General features: G+C 37.1%; 1 protein-coding gene across 13 annotated transcripts in view; it reads left to right on the top strand.

The window, feature by feature from the left end:
• Positions 1 to 15,951, top strand: part of LOC109457988 (antigen-presenting glycoprotein CD1d) — a 51,742-nt gene that overhangs the window by 17,980 nt on the left and 17,811 nt on the right. For 5 of the 13 annotated variants that reach the window (XM_019751295.2, XM_074319147.1, XM_074319149.1 and 2 more), the window contains exon 2: positions 868 to 957. The exons of the other annotated variants lie outside the window; for them this stretch is intronic. In XM_019751295.2, coding sequence (XP_019606854.2) covers positions 954 to 957 — 4 coding nt within the window. In that variant the 5' untranslated portion in view covers positions 868 to 953. The remainder of the gene's footprint in view (positions 1 to 867; positions 958 to 15,951) is intronic. 13 annotated transcript variants of the gene reach the window in all.

The following is a 15,951-nucleotide window of genomic DNA, read 5'->3' as shown; positions in this document are numbered from 1 at the left end:
TAGTGGTGATATTCTCATTGTAGCACCTTGACTACATGCAGAGACACCAAGGCAAGGAAGGCACTTTTGGGGCAGAGTAGGAAACCATCTTAGTCATTAGGTACCTTTGGAGACTGCTGCTTTTTCTGAAATACCCCACTCTTTTTTTTTTTTTCTTCCCCTGGTGTGTGTCTGAGGTGAGGTGGCTGGTGCTTAAAGAGGAAGGGATATGGTGTTTTGGGATCTATGCCTTCATCTGCTACTTGGTGCTGGCAGATCTACCCAGGAAATCCCAACCTTCTCTGGGTTTTGAATCTCTATTTCCATTTCAAAAATCCTGGGCTATCTCCTTCTCTTTCTAGTAGGAGGACTTTGCAGATGGATCTCCTGAAGATGCTTAAAGTGAATCAGCGAACAGCCTAGCTTGTTTCATTTAGTTCTTGGGTTAGTTAGCAAAACCCACAGGAAACGCACTCTTTCTTTTTTTTCCATAGATTCTGGAAATAGACTTTTCTTCCTGCGCTTTCTCAGGCTTGGCTATTTGATTATAAATTTAAGTTTTTCCCCCCTCCCTTTGATTATAAGAGCAATATATGTGTATTGTATACATTTCAGAAAAACAGTAAAATCGTAAAACAAAACAAAAATTACCTGTTTATACCTTTATTTAGAGGAAACATTGTTAACATTTTAGAGCTTTCCCTTCCAATAGTTGTATCTGCACATGTATAAAAACTTAAAAATAATATACACACCTATTTTTAATAAAATATATTTTAATTGTTAACTAAAAAGTTTAATCAAGGCAATGGAGGAGGAACCCAAAGTGTTTATAATAGTTGGCAAATGAACAAAAAATTTTTTTAATGCTTTCATTTCCTCCTGTAGATTCTTAAAGAATGCCAAGTGGAACTGACAAAAGAGAATGGGGTTGCCAAAAGTGTGAGACTGCACTATAGATAGAGGAGGAGAACATGAGTAAGTTGAGCACAATTATCCTGAAGCAGCATTGTTGCCCATGGTTGGGTTTTCTGTGCCTATGATCCCATGGGTTATGGGAGTGCCAAGAGTGTCTAAACATCAGGCACAGGATGGACAACAGCAGTCAAGGAAGGAAACAATACATTATTGCATCAGGCCTGAGGGTTGAGAGAGGCTATACACAGTATGATTAATCCCAAATTTGTAAGTTAGAATGGGTTTAGAACAGCATTGTCTAATAAAAAGATAATGGAAGCCACATACGTAATTGAAAATTTTATAGTATTTGTGTTAAAAAGGTAAAAAAAACCCAGATACAATTAATTTTAATAATGCATTTAACCCAATGTACCCAAAATATGGACATTTCAGCATGCAATCAATATTTTAAAAAATATTAATGAGAAATTTTACATTATATGTTTAAATTTTCAAAATAAAGCATGCCTTTTACACTTACAACACATCACAATTTGACTAGCCATATTTCATGTGCTCAATAACCACATGTGGGTAATGGCTACTATACTGGATAGTGCAGATCTAGAGAAAGTTGGAATTTTGTAGTGGAAAAAGAGATGGTGTAAGTGGTTTGGGACTAAGGTTGTGAGTAATGTGAAGGTATTGGAGGTCTGTTTTAATATGTTGTCAAATTATGAGGCATGAGTTGGGTTCATGACTTAAAAAGTGCAGGGATACACAATTAGAGGCAGTGTTGAAGGTAGGCACAAACTGAATGGCTTAAAACAACCAAATTTATCAATTTATAGTTCTGGGGGTAAAAAATCTAAAATGAGTCTAACTGGGCTAAAATCAAGGTGTCAGCAGGGCTATATTCCTTCTTGAGGCTGTTTCCAGCTTCCATGCTTTGGCTCGTGACAGCTCCCTCTATCTCCAAAGCTATCAATGTTGGGCTAAATCCTTCTTGTGCTGCCATCTCTCTGACTTTTTTTTCTGCCTTCCTCTTACTTATAAGCATCCTTATGATTACATTTGACCCATCTGGATAATCCAGGATACACTCATTATTTTAAGGTCGACCTTAATTTTATATACAACCTTTATTCCTCTTTGGCACTGTCTTAACGTAATCACAAATTCTTGGGATTAGGACATGGATATTTTGGGAGAGCCATCAGCTACATCTGGAAACTAAATCTAAGTCTCTCAAATTTCTGTATGTACTTAGTCCACAACTATGTGTTTCATGCATATAATAATATAATACAATGCATATGTATGGTTTTTCTATCACACTAACCAAATAAAGTGTGGCTTTTTCAAAACCATGTCTCCAACTCTCCCATATCAATGAAGTGTCCTACAGTTCAATTCAATTCTGACACTAACTAGCTGGAGTTTCAATTCTGACACTAACTACCTGGAGTTACTGTCAGACTCCACAGGCTTAAGGGCTCAATCTGACAAAACTGCCCTCACTTCAGATCCCAATTGCAAGTATTAGGTCTCCAGGTTACTTCACACTTCTGTCCTACTTGGCAGCAAAGTCAAGGGTTCCCACACCCTCTACCCCTTTTAGGTTTGATAATTTGCTAGAATGATTTATAGAACTCAGGAAAATGCTATACCTATGATTACAGTTTATTATAAAGCATACAAATGAACAGTTAGATGAGGTACATAGGTCTGGAAGAGACAAATGAAATATGTGTCTCCATTTTTACAATTAGTACATATGATGCAAACATAGGCTTTTATATTCGTATATAGCTTTGGAAAATGTTTTTTAAAAGTTACTTTGTATACATATTTTACCCATATAGCCATTTTGCTGCATCTGTGCTTTGGACAGGAGTGTTGACTACCTTTGTTATGATCATTTTTACTTCTCATAGATTAAACCTGATGTTAGAAAGCTTAAAAAATCAATTACCAAACAATTTTGTTAGGTGATAATTCTCCACTTTTCTTATAGTAGATGAACCACTAGGTTCTTTTACATGAATTATTTTTCTCTGAACGTGAGTGTTTTCTACCAGACTCAGCAGAGAAACTATTAGGCAGCATAACCTAAAGTGAAAACGAAACTTTGGAACTCAAGGTCAATCCGAAAGGCAAAGTTAGAACATCTGGAAATAGCAATATGAGTCAATGTGAAACTAACATTTGATATTCATTAAGTCAGTTTTCACTACACTTTCTGGGAATATTCTTTTGGTCAGTGAGGTACACTTGTTTTTAAATACCAAGTACTAACTGCATTCAAAGATTTTATCAATAATAATCAGACACTGTTCTCAGTGCTGGGTGATACAGAAGTGAGCAAAATTGAAAAAAAAAAGTATTTGCCTTCATGGAGCTTAATTTCTAATGAGGAAAGATGTGTCCAGTGAAAAGGTTTAGAGTCAAAAGCAGGCAAAGCCTGTCTATGATAGAAGAGGACTTGTCTGACTATAGTTGGGATTCTGTGGTGGAGAGTTTAAAGAATGGTGAGGGATAGGGAGGGCATTGGGAGAGGAAGTACTTAGCCTAAGAGTCTTTTTCAATTAGAAATAGAACTTAAGGTCTGCTCAGTGCTCATTAAGTATGTGTTGAATTGAAAAAAATTATCTCATACTTCATGTCCAGAAAACTTATTTTATGTGTATTTTTGTCTTATTAAAGACTTAAACAGCATTTATCTATTAAAGGCTGCTGAAAGATTGAATCATAGAAATATTGGAGGATAGTTATGTTACAGTGAGGGAGATGTTTAAAGACACCAAAAATAGAGTTTGTGTAGTCTATGAACTTGGGGCACCTGACAAGATTATTGACAGAGCTGACATGACACCAATGCCTTCTCTGTCATGACTTCCCCAACACCTCTTTTGGGGAAGATCCTCCATCAGTGAAGAAGAAAAGATCACAGTACTGAAAATCTTCTGTTCTTCTGACCACCAAAACTCAAAATATATTCCTTTCCACTCAGAAAAGTATTCATTTATCCTCACCCTTTGCTTGGCACTAGGAATACTGAGATAAAATCAAAGGTCCCTTTCCTCCAGGAACTCACAGTCTAGTTGGGGAGATCACCAGCTACATAGTGGCAGTGTGGTAAGAGCTAAAATAAAGGCACACACAAGAATCTACAGTAAAAACACAACTATAACTTAGCTCAGATACTGTGGTGAGGGGTGGAGGTGAGAGTGTTACCATAGCAGAAAAAACAGGGCACAGGGCAGAGAGAGTGGGGAGGAAGAGAAGGAGGAAGTTTGGGAAACAAAGAAAGGAGGAGATGAGATCATTCCTAAGAAAAGGTGCAGTTACAGCTATTTGTAATAGATTGTAATACTATTAGCATTGCAGGCAGGGGAAAATCTCCAACCCCTCTGTCACCATGGTACTTCCAACGAGGGCCAAGTAAAAACAAGGGAATCCTACCTGCTCATGGGAAGAAGTGGTCAGTAAAGACACCCTGTAAAGCCACCTCTATATATTTCACACCTTCATTTGAATATAATCCTATTTTTTTTGTTTTTCAGTGCAGTTGCCCTTTTTTTCCGGCCTGCCCACACCCATTATTTTGGGAGTGTATTCTTTTTCTTTAATAAATCCTCTACTTGTTTGGCTTTGTTTGCTTTGTGGCTTTATACATCCTGGAATGCCTTCGTGCATTGATACAAAAACCTCTGTTGTTCTGTAGCCAGAGGTGTTTCTGGAATAAACAGCATCAGAATTTTGGATGAGTTGGAATTAGCCTGGAGATGGGAATGGGCAAGTTGGGAAGGGAGTGTGTACTAAGAGAAACTGGATTAAGAGTCAACTAAAAGATACAAGGTATCTACTACATGCCAGATGATTTACATACATTATCTAATCTCCTTCGTAAGCCTCATGGAAACTGAGACTCTGAAGTTAAATGACTTGCCTATAAAGCGAGGAAGACAAGTTTTATTTCCTCTTTCGAGGGTCCCTTAGCCCTCTGTAACTCTACTTTTAACAGTGATGTAGTCAAGACGTCATAAAAATGGCAGTGTGAGGTTAGCCTCTGGAAATATCCCCTGGAATTTACAACAAATTGAACAACTTAACTCCACAGAGGACTCCCTGTGCAGTAGACAGGCAAGACGAAGAGGCCCACTACTGAAATCACCTAAAGGTGGGCAAATTGTGCGAGCAGGGGAGGCGGGAAAGGAGAAGTGCAGAGACGGGGCCCCTCGAGCGCAGGACGCAGACCTAGCTCGGTGCTCCAAGCTCGCTGTATCCCGGAACTACTGCAGTGTGGGAGAGGGAAGAACTCAGACTGCTAGGATTCCGTTTATGGCCCACAGGGCTGAGGGGACAGCATATAACACGGCTGAACCCAAAGCTCATGGCAGAGACCTTGGAGCAAAGACAGAGGGTAGAAGGCTGAAAACGGTGGTTTAAGCCCTCACTGCCGAGCAGGGAATGGAAGCCTTGGGCAGTGAGACTAGCCGCCCCATCCCTACCCTCCCAGAGCCCGCCCTGCCCCACCAGCCCAGTGCTAGAAGTGAAATAGTAGCAGTGTCGGATCAAAAGAACAGAATATTTGTAGTTCTGAGAACTCTGGTCCACAGACATGGACTCACAGCCCAACTAGTTCTGGCAAAGGGGAGGGAGCTGTGGAAGCAGGACCGCCTGTGGTGGTCGTTGCTGCCATTCCTCCGGCCACCTCTTACAACTCACCCCACCCCTGCCCCACTTATCTAGGGGGATCCCTGCAGGAGTAAACAGAGCTGCTAAAGCACATAGCCTCTGAATCTGGTGCAGGAAGAGCTTTAGAACCTCAGAAGCTCTCCACATCCCCCCACAGAGGTGGTACCATATGACAAAGGCCAACTGTTCACAAGGGAGAAGCCCGCCTTCCAGGGAATCCCTGCATTGTGTGAGAAGCCGGAATCGTGCAGGGAAAACATAACACTACAGTGTGAGAGAAAAAAAAGGCTGCATTCAGAGAGAAAATAAAACATTCTACCAACACCTACTGGAAAACAAAAGAAAGACTTCTTTTTATCAACCTCTTGCAGAACCCACTCCTGTAGATGTCTAAGAAGAGAAATAATAAATCATTAATGGCCATGAATAAACAAAGCAACAGAATAGCTCAGAAAGAAAATGAAAAGCCTCCAGAAAAGGAACTTAAAGATATGGAAATATGTGACTTAAATAACAGAGAATTCAAGATTGCAGTTCTTAAACACTCAGCAAGATGCAACAAAACACAGACAGGCAATTTAATGAACTCAAAATACAATCAAAGAACAAAATAAACATTTTACCAAAGAGATTGAAATTTTAAAACAACCAAATAGGATTTCTGGAGATTAAGAACTCAATAAAAGAAATGAAGAATGAAATAGCCAGCTTAGGTAATAGAGTTGACCAGATGGAGCAAGAATCAGTGACATTGAAGACAGAAATCTGGAAATGGCAAGGATAGAAGAAGAAAGAGACTTGAGACTTAAAAGAAATGAAAGAATGCTACAAGAACTTTCTGACTCCATAGAAAGAGCAATATAAGAATAATAGGCATACCAGAAGGAGAATAAAAAGAGAAGGGTACAGAGTATATTCAAACAAATAGTCAATGAGAACTTCCCAGACTTGTGGAAAGAACTGGATCCTCGAATCCAAGAAGCAAATAGAATACCTAATTACCTCAACCCCAACAGGCCCTCTCCGAGGCACATTGTATTGAAGCTCTCTAAAATCAACGACAAAGAAAGAATCCTCAAGGCAGCCAGGGAAAAGAAGATGGTAATCTACAAAGGAAAGCCCATTAGAATATCATCAGATTTTTCAGCAGAAACTCTACAAGCCAGGAGAGAGTGGAACCAAATATTCAAACTCTTGAAAGAGAGAAATTATGAGCCAAGAATAAGCTATTCAGCAAAGATATCCTTTAGGTACACAGGAGGAATAAAGACCTTTCCAGACATACAGAAGCTGAGGGAATTTTCTAATACACAGCCTGCACTACAAGAAATACTAAATGAAGCATTTCGACCATTATCAACAGGGACAATTTGTGGAAACCAAAACATAAAAGGGGGAAAAATAAAGGCCTGAATTGGAATATGGGAATGGAGAAAGTAAGCATGCTGAAGAAAATAGAATACTCTAAATATCAAACTTTCTTTTACATAAACTTAATGGTAACCACTCAAAAAAAAAAAAAAAAATCCAGAACTGAAATATATACTGCAATAAAAGAAGAAACAGAGGGAAAAGTCATAGAATAGCACCACACAGAAATAATAGACAACAACAAAAAGGCAAAGAAACAATGGAGACACAGTCTTACGAGAAAACTAAAGCTAGAATGATAGGAAATCCTCACATATCAATAATCACCCTAAATGAAATGGACTGAACTCAACAATAAAAAGGCACAGAGTAGCAGATTGGATCAAAAAACTAAACCCAACCATATGCTGTCTCCAAGAGACACATCTCAGCTACAAGGACAAGCATACACTCAAAGCGAAAGGGTGGAAATTGACACTCCAAGCAAACGGTACCCAGAGAAAATCAAGTCATACTGATATCAGATGAAACAGATTTCCGGGTAAAAAAGATAATGAGACAAAAATGAACATTTCATAATGGCAAAAGGGACTATACAACAAGAAGACATAACAGTCATCAATATTTATGCCCCCAATCAAGGAGCCCCGAAATATACCAAGCAACTACTAACAGAACTAAAGGGAGAAATTGACCAAAACATAATTATACTAGGGGACCTAAATACATCATTGACAGCTATGGATAGATCATCCAGACAGAAAATAAAGAAAGAACTAGCAACCCTAAATGACACATTAGATGAAATGGACGTAATTGCCATTTGTAGAGCACTTCATTCTAAAACATCAGACTACACATTTTTTTTCTAGTGTGTATGTAACATTTTCAAGGATAGACCATATATTGGGACATAAAACTAGCCACAGCAAATTTAAGAAGAATGAAGTCACACCAAGCATATTCTCTGACCACAAGCCTTTGAAATTGGATATCAACCGCAAAAAAGAAAGCAGGAAAAACCACAAATAGGTTGACATTAAATAACTTGCGTTTAAAGAATGACCTGGTCAAAGAAGAAATAAGAGATCAAATGATACATAGAAACAAATGAGAATGAAAATACATCTTACAAAAAATTTTTAGATGCTGCAATAGTTTTAACAGGGAAATTTATATCATTACAGGCCTATGTCAAGAAACAAGAAAAAGCCCAAATAAATAACCTCACGTTACGCCTTGAAGAACTAGAAAAAGAAGCACAAATGAAACTCAAGGTCAGCAGAAGAAAGGAAATAATAAAACTCAGAGCAGAACTAAATGAAATAGAGAACAAAAAGGCAATAGAAAAAATTAATGTGGCAAAGAGCTGGTTCTTTGAAAAGATTAACAAAAATGACAAACCCTTGGCTAGACTAAGATAAAAAGAGAAAAGACACTAATAAAAAAATCAGAAATGAAAGAGGGGAGGGCATCACGGATGCCACAGAAATACAAAGGATCATCCAAGAATACTATGAAGGACTATGTGCCACAAAATTCAAGAACCTAGAAGAAATGGACAAGTTCTTAGAAACACATAGCCTTCCTAGGCTGAATCATGAAGAATCGGAAAATCTAAATAGACCGATAACCAGTAAGGAAATTGAATCAGTCATCAAAACCTTCCCAAAAGCAAAAGTCTGGGACCAGATGGCTTCACTAGTGAATTCTACCAAACCTTCAAAGAGGATCTAATATCTGGCCTACTCAAACTCTTCCAAAAAATTGAAGAAGAGACAGTATTCCCTAACTCATTTTATGAGGCCAATATTACCCTGATACCAAAACCTGGTAAGGATAACACAGAAAAAGAAAACTACAGACCAATATCTTTGATGAATACAGATGTAAAAATCCTAACCAAAATTCTAGCAAATCAAATGCAATAATACATTAAAAAGATTATTCATCACGATCAAGTGGGGTTTATCCCTGGAGCACAAGGGTGGTTCAACATATGCAAATCCATCAATGTGATACATCACATAAACAAAATAAAGGACAAAAATCATATGATTATATCAATTGATGCAGAAAAAGCATTTGACAATATACAACATCCATTTATAATTAAAACACTAAATAAAATAGGTATAGAAGGAAAATACCTTAACAAAATAAAGGTCTTATATGACAAATCCTCAGCTAATCTCGTTATTAATGGTGTAAAACTGAAACCCTTTGCTCTACGTTCAGGAACACGACAGGGCTGTCCCCTATCACCTCTGCTTTTCCTTATTTTTTATTTTTTTTAAATTTTTAAAAAATTTTTTTAGTTTTTTTTTTATCACCTCTGCTTTTCAACATAGTGTTGGAAGTCCTCGCTAGAACAATCAGGCAAGAGAAAGAAAGAAAAGGCATCCAAATTGGGAATGAAGAAGTTAAATTTTCACTCTTTGCAGATGACATGATGCTATATATAGAAAACCCTAAAGACTCCACCAAAAAGCTATTAGAAACAATCAACAAATGCAGTCAAGTTGCTGGCTACAAAATCAACGTACAAAAGTCCATTGCATTCCTATATACTAACAATGAAATCTCAGAAAAAGAAATTAAAAAGACTATTCCTTTTGCCATTGCAACAAAAATAATAAAATACCTAGGAATAAACTTAACCAAGGATGTGAAAAACCTATACACTGAAAACTGTAAGACATTTTTAAAAGAAATTGAAGAAGACACAAAAAATGGAAAGGCATTCTGTGCTAATGGATTGGAAGAATCAACAGTTAAAATGGCCGTATTACCCAAAGCAGTATACAGTTTTAATGCAATCCCAATCAAATCCCAATGGCATCTTTTAAAGAAATAGAACAAAAAATCTTCAGATTTGTTTGGAACCACAAAAGACCCTGAATAGCTAAAGCAATCCTAAGAAAAAAGAACAATACTGGAGGTATCACACTTCCTGACTTTGGCTTGTACTACAGGGCTACAATAATCAAAACAGCATGGTGTTGGCAGCAAAACAGACACATAGACCAGTGGAATAGAATTGAGAACCCAGAAATAAAACCACATAAATATGGACAGATAATTTTTGACAAAGAAATAAAAAAACATACAATGGAGGAAAGAGCCTCTTCAGCAAATGGTGCTGGCAGAATTGGAAAGCCACATGCAAAAGATTGAAACTGGACTGCTATCTGTCAACCATGTACCAAAATTAATTCAAAATGGATCAAAGACTTAAGCATAAGAGCTGAAACAATAAACTGCATAGAAAAAAACATAGGTACTAAACTTATGGACCTTGGGTTCAAAGAGCATTTTATGAATTTGACTCCAAAGGCAATGGAAGTCAAAGCTAAAATAAATGAATGGGATTATATGAAACTTAAAAGCTTCTGCACAGCAATAGAAACCATCAACAAAATAAAGAGGCAACCAACTGAATGGGAGAAGATATTTGCAAATAGTGCCTCCGATACGGGGCTAATATCCAAAACAAACAAGGAACTCATACAACTCAACAACAAAAAAGCAAACAACCCAATTAAAAAATGGGCAGAGGACCTGAAGAGATATTTCTCCGAAGGGGACATACAAATGGCAAATAGACATATGAAAAAATGCTCAACATCACTAATCATCAGAGAAATGCAAATCAAAACCACAATGAGATATCACCTCACCCCAGTTAGAATGGCTATCATCAACAAGACAAATAATAGCAATTGTTGGAGAGGCTGTGGCGAAAAGGAACCCTCATACACTCTTGGTGGGAATGCATATTTGTGCAGCTGCTATGGAAGGCAGTGTGGAGGTTCCTCGAAAATTACCAGTAGAATTACCATATGACCCAGCAATCTTTCTCCTGGTTATCTACCCAAAAAATCTGAAAACATTTATCCATAAAGACAAATGTGGTCCCATGTTCATTGCAGCTTTATTTAAGTGGCCAAGTCATGGAAACAACCAAAATGTCCTGTGATAGACAAATGGATGAAGATGTTATGGTATATATGCCAATGGAATACTATTCGGCGATAAGAGAAGATGAAATAGGACCGTTTGTGACAACATGGGTGGATCTTAAGATTATAATGCTAAGTGAAATAAGTCAGGCAAAAAAAGTAGAGAACCATATGATTTCACTGATCTGTTGTGTATAAACCAAAAACAACAAAAGAAGAAGACAAACAAATGAGAAACAAACACGGACAATAGTTTAGTGGTTACCTGAGGGTAAGGGGGAAGGAGGTGGTAAATGATTTTAATGGGGATCAAATATGTGGTGATGGAAGGAGAACTGACTCTGGGTGGTGAACACACAATGTGATTTATGGAGGATGTAATACAGAATTGTATACCTGAAATTTATGCAACTTTACTAACAATTGTCACCCCAATAAACTTTAATTAAAAATTAAATAAAATAAACATAAAAATAAAATAAAAGTTATGTAGTCGAGAGCCATATGATTTCACTCATGTCGAATATAAAACTGAAAGCAATACATGAACAAGACAATCAAAAACTCAGACATAGACAACAGTTTACTGGTTACCACAGGGTAAGGTGCAGTGGGGAGGTAGAAGAAGGTAATGGGGGTCAAATATATTGTGATAGAAGGACATTTGACTTTGGATGGTGACTATACAATGCAACATACAGGTGATATATAATTGTACACTTGAAACCTATATCATTTTATTAATCAATGCCACCTCAGTAATTTAAAAAAGTAAATAAAAGTGATGTAGAGAAAGCTAATCAGATCTTCATACCAAATTTTTCTTAGTGTCACTGTGAAAAATAAAACTCGGGGTTGAAAAGTGCATTATTATATGCAAGGATATCTGGCCCCACTCTGAATACTCCAAACCATTCCTGCTCAAGCACAGCACTGGATCAGTTATAAAAGCTAAGACTCTTCCTCATGTTTCCCTCCTCTGGTGTTGACTGAATTCTTGAGTAGTTAAAAAGCTGTCTCTGGGCTAAAATTCCATCTTGGCTACCCTCTAACTATATAACGTTGGGCAAGTTACTTTGCACTTTTATGGCTTAGTTTTGTCATCTGTACAATGTTGTTAATAATGGTACCTAACTAGTCAGGTGGTTGTGAGAATCAAAAGAGAAAACATGAATGTGAAGTGCTTACTGTAATGCTGACACATAGAAACTGTTCATGAATTATTAGCAATTAAAATCATTACACTAAGGAGAGGCAAGTTCACTTCCCTAAGCTCAAGTTTCACTCATTGGTTTGATCCTTGGTTGACATATCATCTTCTCTGAAGCCTACACTGTGGTGTAGGTTGTGGGTGAAACAGAAACTCACCAAAGGGGTCAGCACCAGAGTTCTGCCAGAGTAGTCATGGTAGAAGAAACCCAATTTTTATGACCCTCGACAGAGCTTTGAGCCCCTATAATATCCCAGGAACATTTACATTTGGGATATGGGTGAGTACCAAGGACCTGGGGCAGAATGGAGGGATGAGACAGTGGAATGAGGAAGAGGGGAGAAGAAAGTTGGAAGAATAGAATGACTTAGCTGTAAATGGATGTAGATGTAGGACAACCAGAAAGAGAGAAGATGGTGATAGATGAAAGGGGGTGAAGGAGCGAGAGAGGCAGAGAAAGGGGGAAGAAGGAGAGAATATGAAAGAATGTGATGAGCATAAGGAAGCAGCAAGAATGAAAGATTCAAGAGATATAGCAACATGCAATTTTTAAGAAAACTGGTGAGTGTAGCTATGTGTCTGTTACATAATAGTGACTTCAAAGGCATCTACTTTGTAAATTGTGGGTCATAAAGAAGAAAAGGGACTGTTACAAAAAGGTAGGTTCTCCTTTTCTTTCCAAATGAACTTGGGACTGTGAGAAAGCAGCCATTAAGATGTGTTTTCCTCTTTTTGTTATTCTGTGAAGTTTGTTCAATTTCGTTGGTGGTTAGGGTCTCCTGATGTGTCTAAGCCATAAGCTTAGATTTCCAAGCTACTTGAGCCACAGACCATGAAAGGTGAGCCCATAACATTAGAATTACATTATAAAACCAAAGAATCTTAAAATTGCAAGACCTTGCTCCATGCAGTAATCTCTTCAACAGCACATTTGGCAGATGGTCATCCCGGTCCAGTATGGATATTCCTATTGGCAATGTTCCCCCAAATCAGATCATCCTTTATTGGATAACTCTACCAGCAAATATAACATTTGCTCATTCTTTTTTTGAGCTAAATTTTTGTCTTCTAGTAACTTTCACACACTGGACCTAATGTTACCAACAAAAGCAACTGAGAAATGAGTGAGTTCCCATTTCTTCATGGCAGACCTTCAAACACTGGCTACACATTCATGGTCCCTTAAAGTATCCTTCATTTTGATGATTTCAGACCTTCTCCACTTTGAATGACCTCTTTCAGACAGGTCATAATTGTAATTGCTCCTCTTCAATCAAGATGCTCAGCACAAAATATTATAGTGGATAATTTCTAATAAGAAGGTAGGGTAAGGTACTTGAGATTGCCCACCCATTCCAACACATACTTCAAAGACTTGTAAATGCTGAATGAAATATAACCTAAAAATGATGACCAGCACAGTAAAAATCAAATCTGCCTATAACAAAGAGAAGTGTTACATCCATAATAGTAAGAGTGAGGTCATGGAGTGGCAGGTCCTGTTTTGGTCCTAGTTATGCCTGGGTGCTTTGTATTGTTCATTCAGGGACAGGAGACTTTGCCTTGAATCATGGGAGGTGGAACTCTGCAAAAGAGGTCCCCTGAATAAAGTTGGATCCTCTAACAGGTGTAACGTATGGCAAAGAGGCAAGAAAACCCTTCACACTGGCCCTGAGAAGTGATGAGAAAACTTGCTAGGGCTTTGAGTAAAATGAAAAAGAAAAATTATCCTGGAGATTTTAAAACCCCAGGCCTGTGATATGCACTGGTTTGAGGCCTTTTGTTGTCTGTATAGAGTGTGAACTGCATGCTGAGAAATTAACACAAGAACTGGTCCAGTGCCACTGACATTCCTAAGACCTTGGCAGAAGCAAATGCAAAACGGTTCTAAATGGACTTTTTCCACAGTCTATGTCAGATTGGACTCCTGCAGGGAAAAAAATGATAAAACATGTACAAAACCATCTATAGAGATAGGACACAATAGAAACTACAAATTACAATGGTAAAATAGCAGACACAATAAGAAAATTCAAACCCCCAAAATTAAAGATAATAAAATAATGTGAAAGAGATAAAATAAGTAAGCTCAGAATGTTTAATGATCTAAAAGAAGAAATAGAAACCATAATGAAATTAGGACAGTATGATAAAAAGAACAGGAAGATTTTTTTAAAAAAATAAATCTTTAAAAACTGAGAGATTAGTTTCTAGTATTAACAAGTCAGTAGACAAGGTAAGTAGCAGAACAGAGACAGTCAAGGTAGAGTTAGTGAAGTAGAAATAGCTTTTAAAGAAATTACCCCAAAATGCACTAAGAAAGATAACAAAAATAGTAAAGTGTAAAAATGAACTAAAGAGATATAGAGGAGAGAATAAGAAATGTCAGCATGTATATAAGTGAAAGTCTAGACGGGAATAACAAAGATAATGGAGAGGCACACTTCAAAAATATAATAAATGAAAGTATTCCAAAACTAAAGAAAAAAAATATGAGGATTCCATTTAAAGAAGCACAGCTATGCCCGAGTTGACAAATGAAGACACAGTTTGGGGTCATTACAAACAATGCCACTATGACCATGTCTCTTGGGTGTGCATAGGCATATATATACAGAGGGTGCCAAAAAAATGTATACACATTTTAAGAAAGGAAAAAACTGTATTAAAATTACACTGATGGTAACCACTTTGAGTATCTCTTGTAATTGCAGAGGTCAAACATGACTTGTACCCAACTTTTGTTATTAGTATATATTGAGTATTGCAATTTTAATAAGTTTTTTCCTTTCTTAAAAGGTGTATACATTTTTTTGGCACCCTTTATATATGTATGTACTCAGGAGTGGAATTGTTAGGCTAGGTCTAGACCTGAATTGTTTGACATGCATAGTACCTATTTTAATTTATTGTGTACAGTAGGTATCCATCCACTGTGGATTTACAGATTGGTGTGGGAATCTCTGAATCTAACTTTTAGATTCTCTGTGCTGTATGATAACAGCATATAGAGCACAATTCTTCTTTGTTTAACTGTAGAACATATCGTGTTTCCCCCAAAATAAGACCTAGCTGGACAATCAGCTCTAATGTGTCTTTTGGAGCAAAAATTAATATAAGACCTGGTCTTGTTTTACTATAATATAAGACCTGGTCTTTATAATGTAATGTGATGTATATAATATAATAATAATATAATATAATATAATATAATATAATATAATATAATATAATATAATATAATATAATATAAAGGACTGGGTCTTGTATTAATTTTTGTTCCAAAAGACACATTAGAGCTGATTGGCTAGGTCTTATTTTCAGGGAAACATGGTATAAAGAGTATATCTACAGTGTCTACAGTTCCCTACACTTCTATTTTCTCCATTAATGCATGCTGTTTTCACTGTTGCTGTGATACTAGGGCTGAATACTGTATAATGAAGTTTCATTCTTATTTCCCCTTTCCATTCATTCTCTTCTCTCTCTCTCTTCTCGCACTACACACATTGATAATCAACAGCTATATATGAGGTCTGACAATTAAGTTCATGAACTTGTTGCAATGATGTTATTAACCTTTTTTGATATTAGAGGGATTGTTCATTATGCATTTGTACCAACTGGACAAACGATTAACCAAGTTTACCCTTTGGAAGTGCTGAAAAGGCTAATGAAAAGTTAGATGAAAATGACCTGAACTTTTTGCCAATAATTCACGGCTCTTGCATCACAACAATGCACCAGCTCACACGGCACTATCTGTGAGGGAGTTTTTAGCCAGTAAATAAATAACTGTATTGGGACACCCTCCCTACTCACCTGATC

The sequence above is a fragment of the Rhinolophus sinicus genome, linkage group LG14 (genome assembly GCF_036562045.2).
Source record: "Rhinolophus sinicus isolate RSC01 linkage group LG14, ASM3656204v1, whole genome shotgun sequence".
NCBI lineage: Eukaryota > Metazoa > Chordata > Mammalia > Chiroptera > Rhinolophidae > Rhinolophus > Rhinolophus sinicus.
Note: the sequence above shows the minus strand (reverse complement) of the source record. Positions and strands in the feature narration are given on the sequence as shown.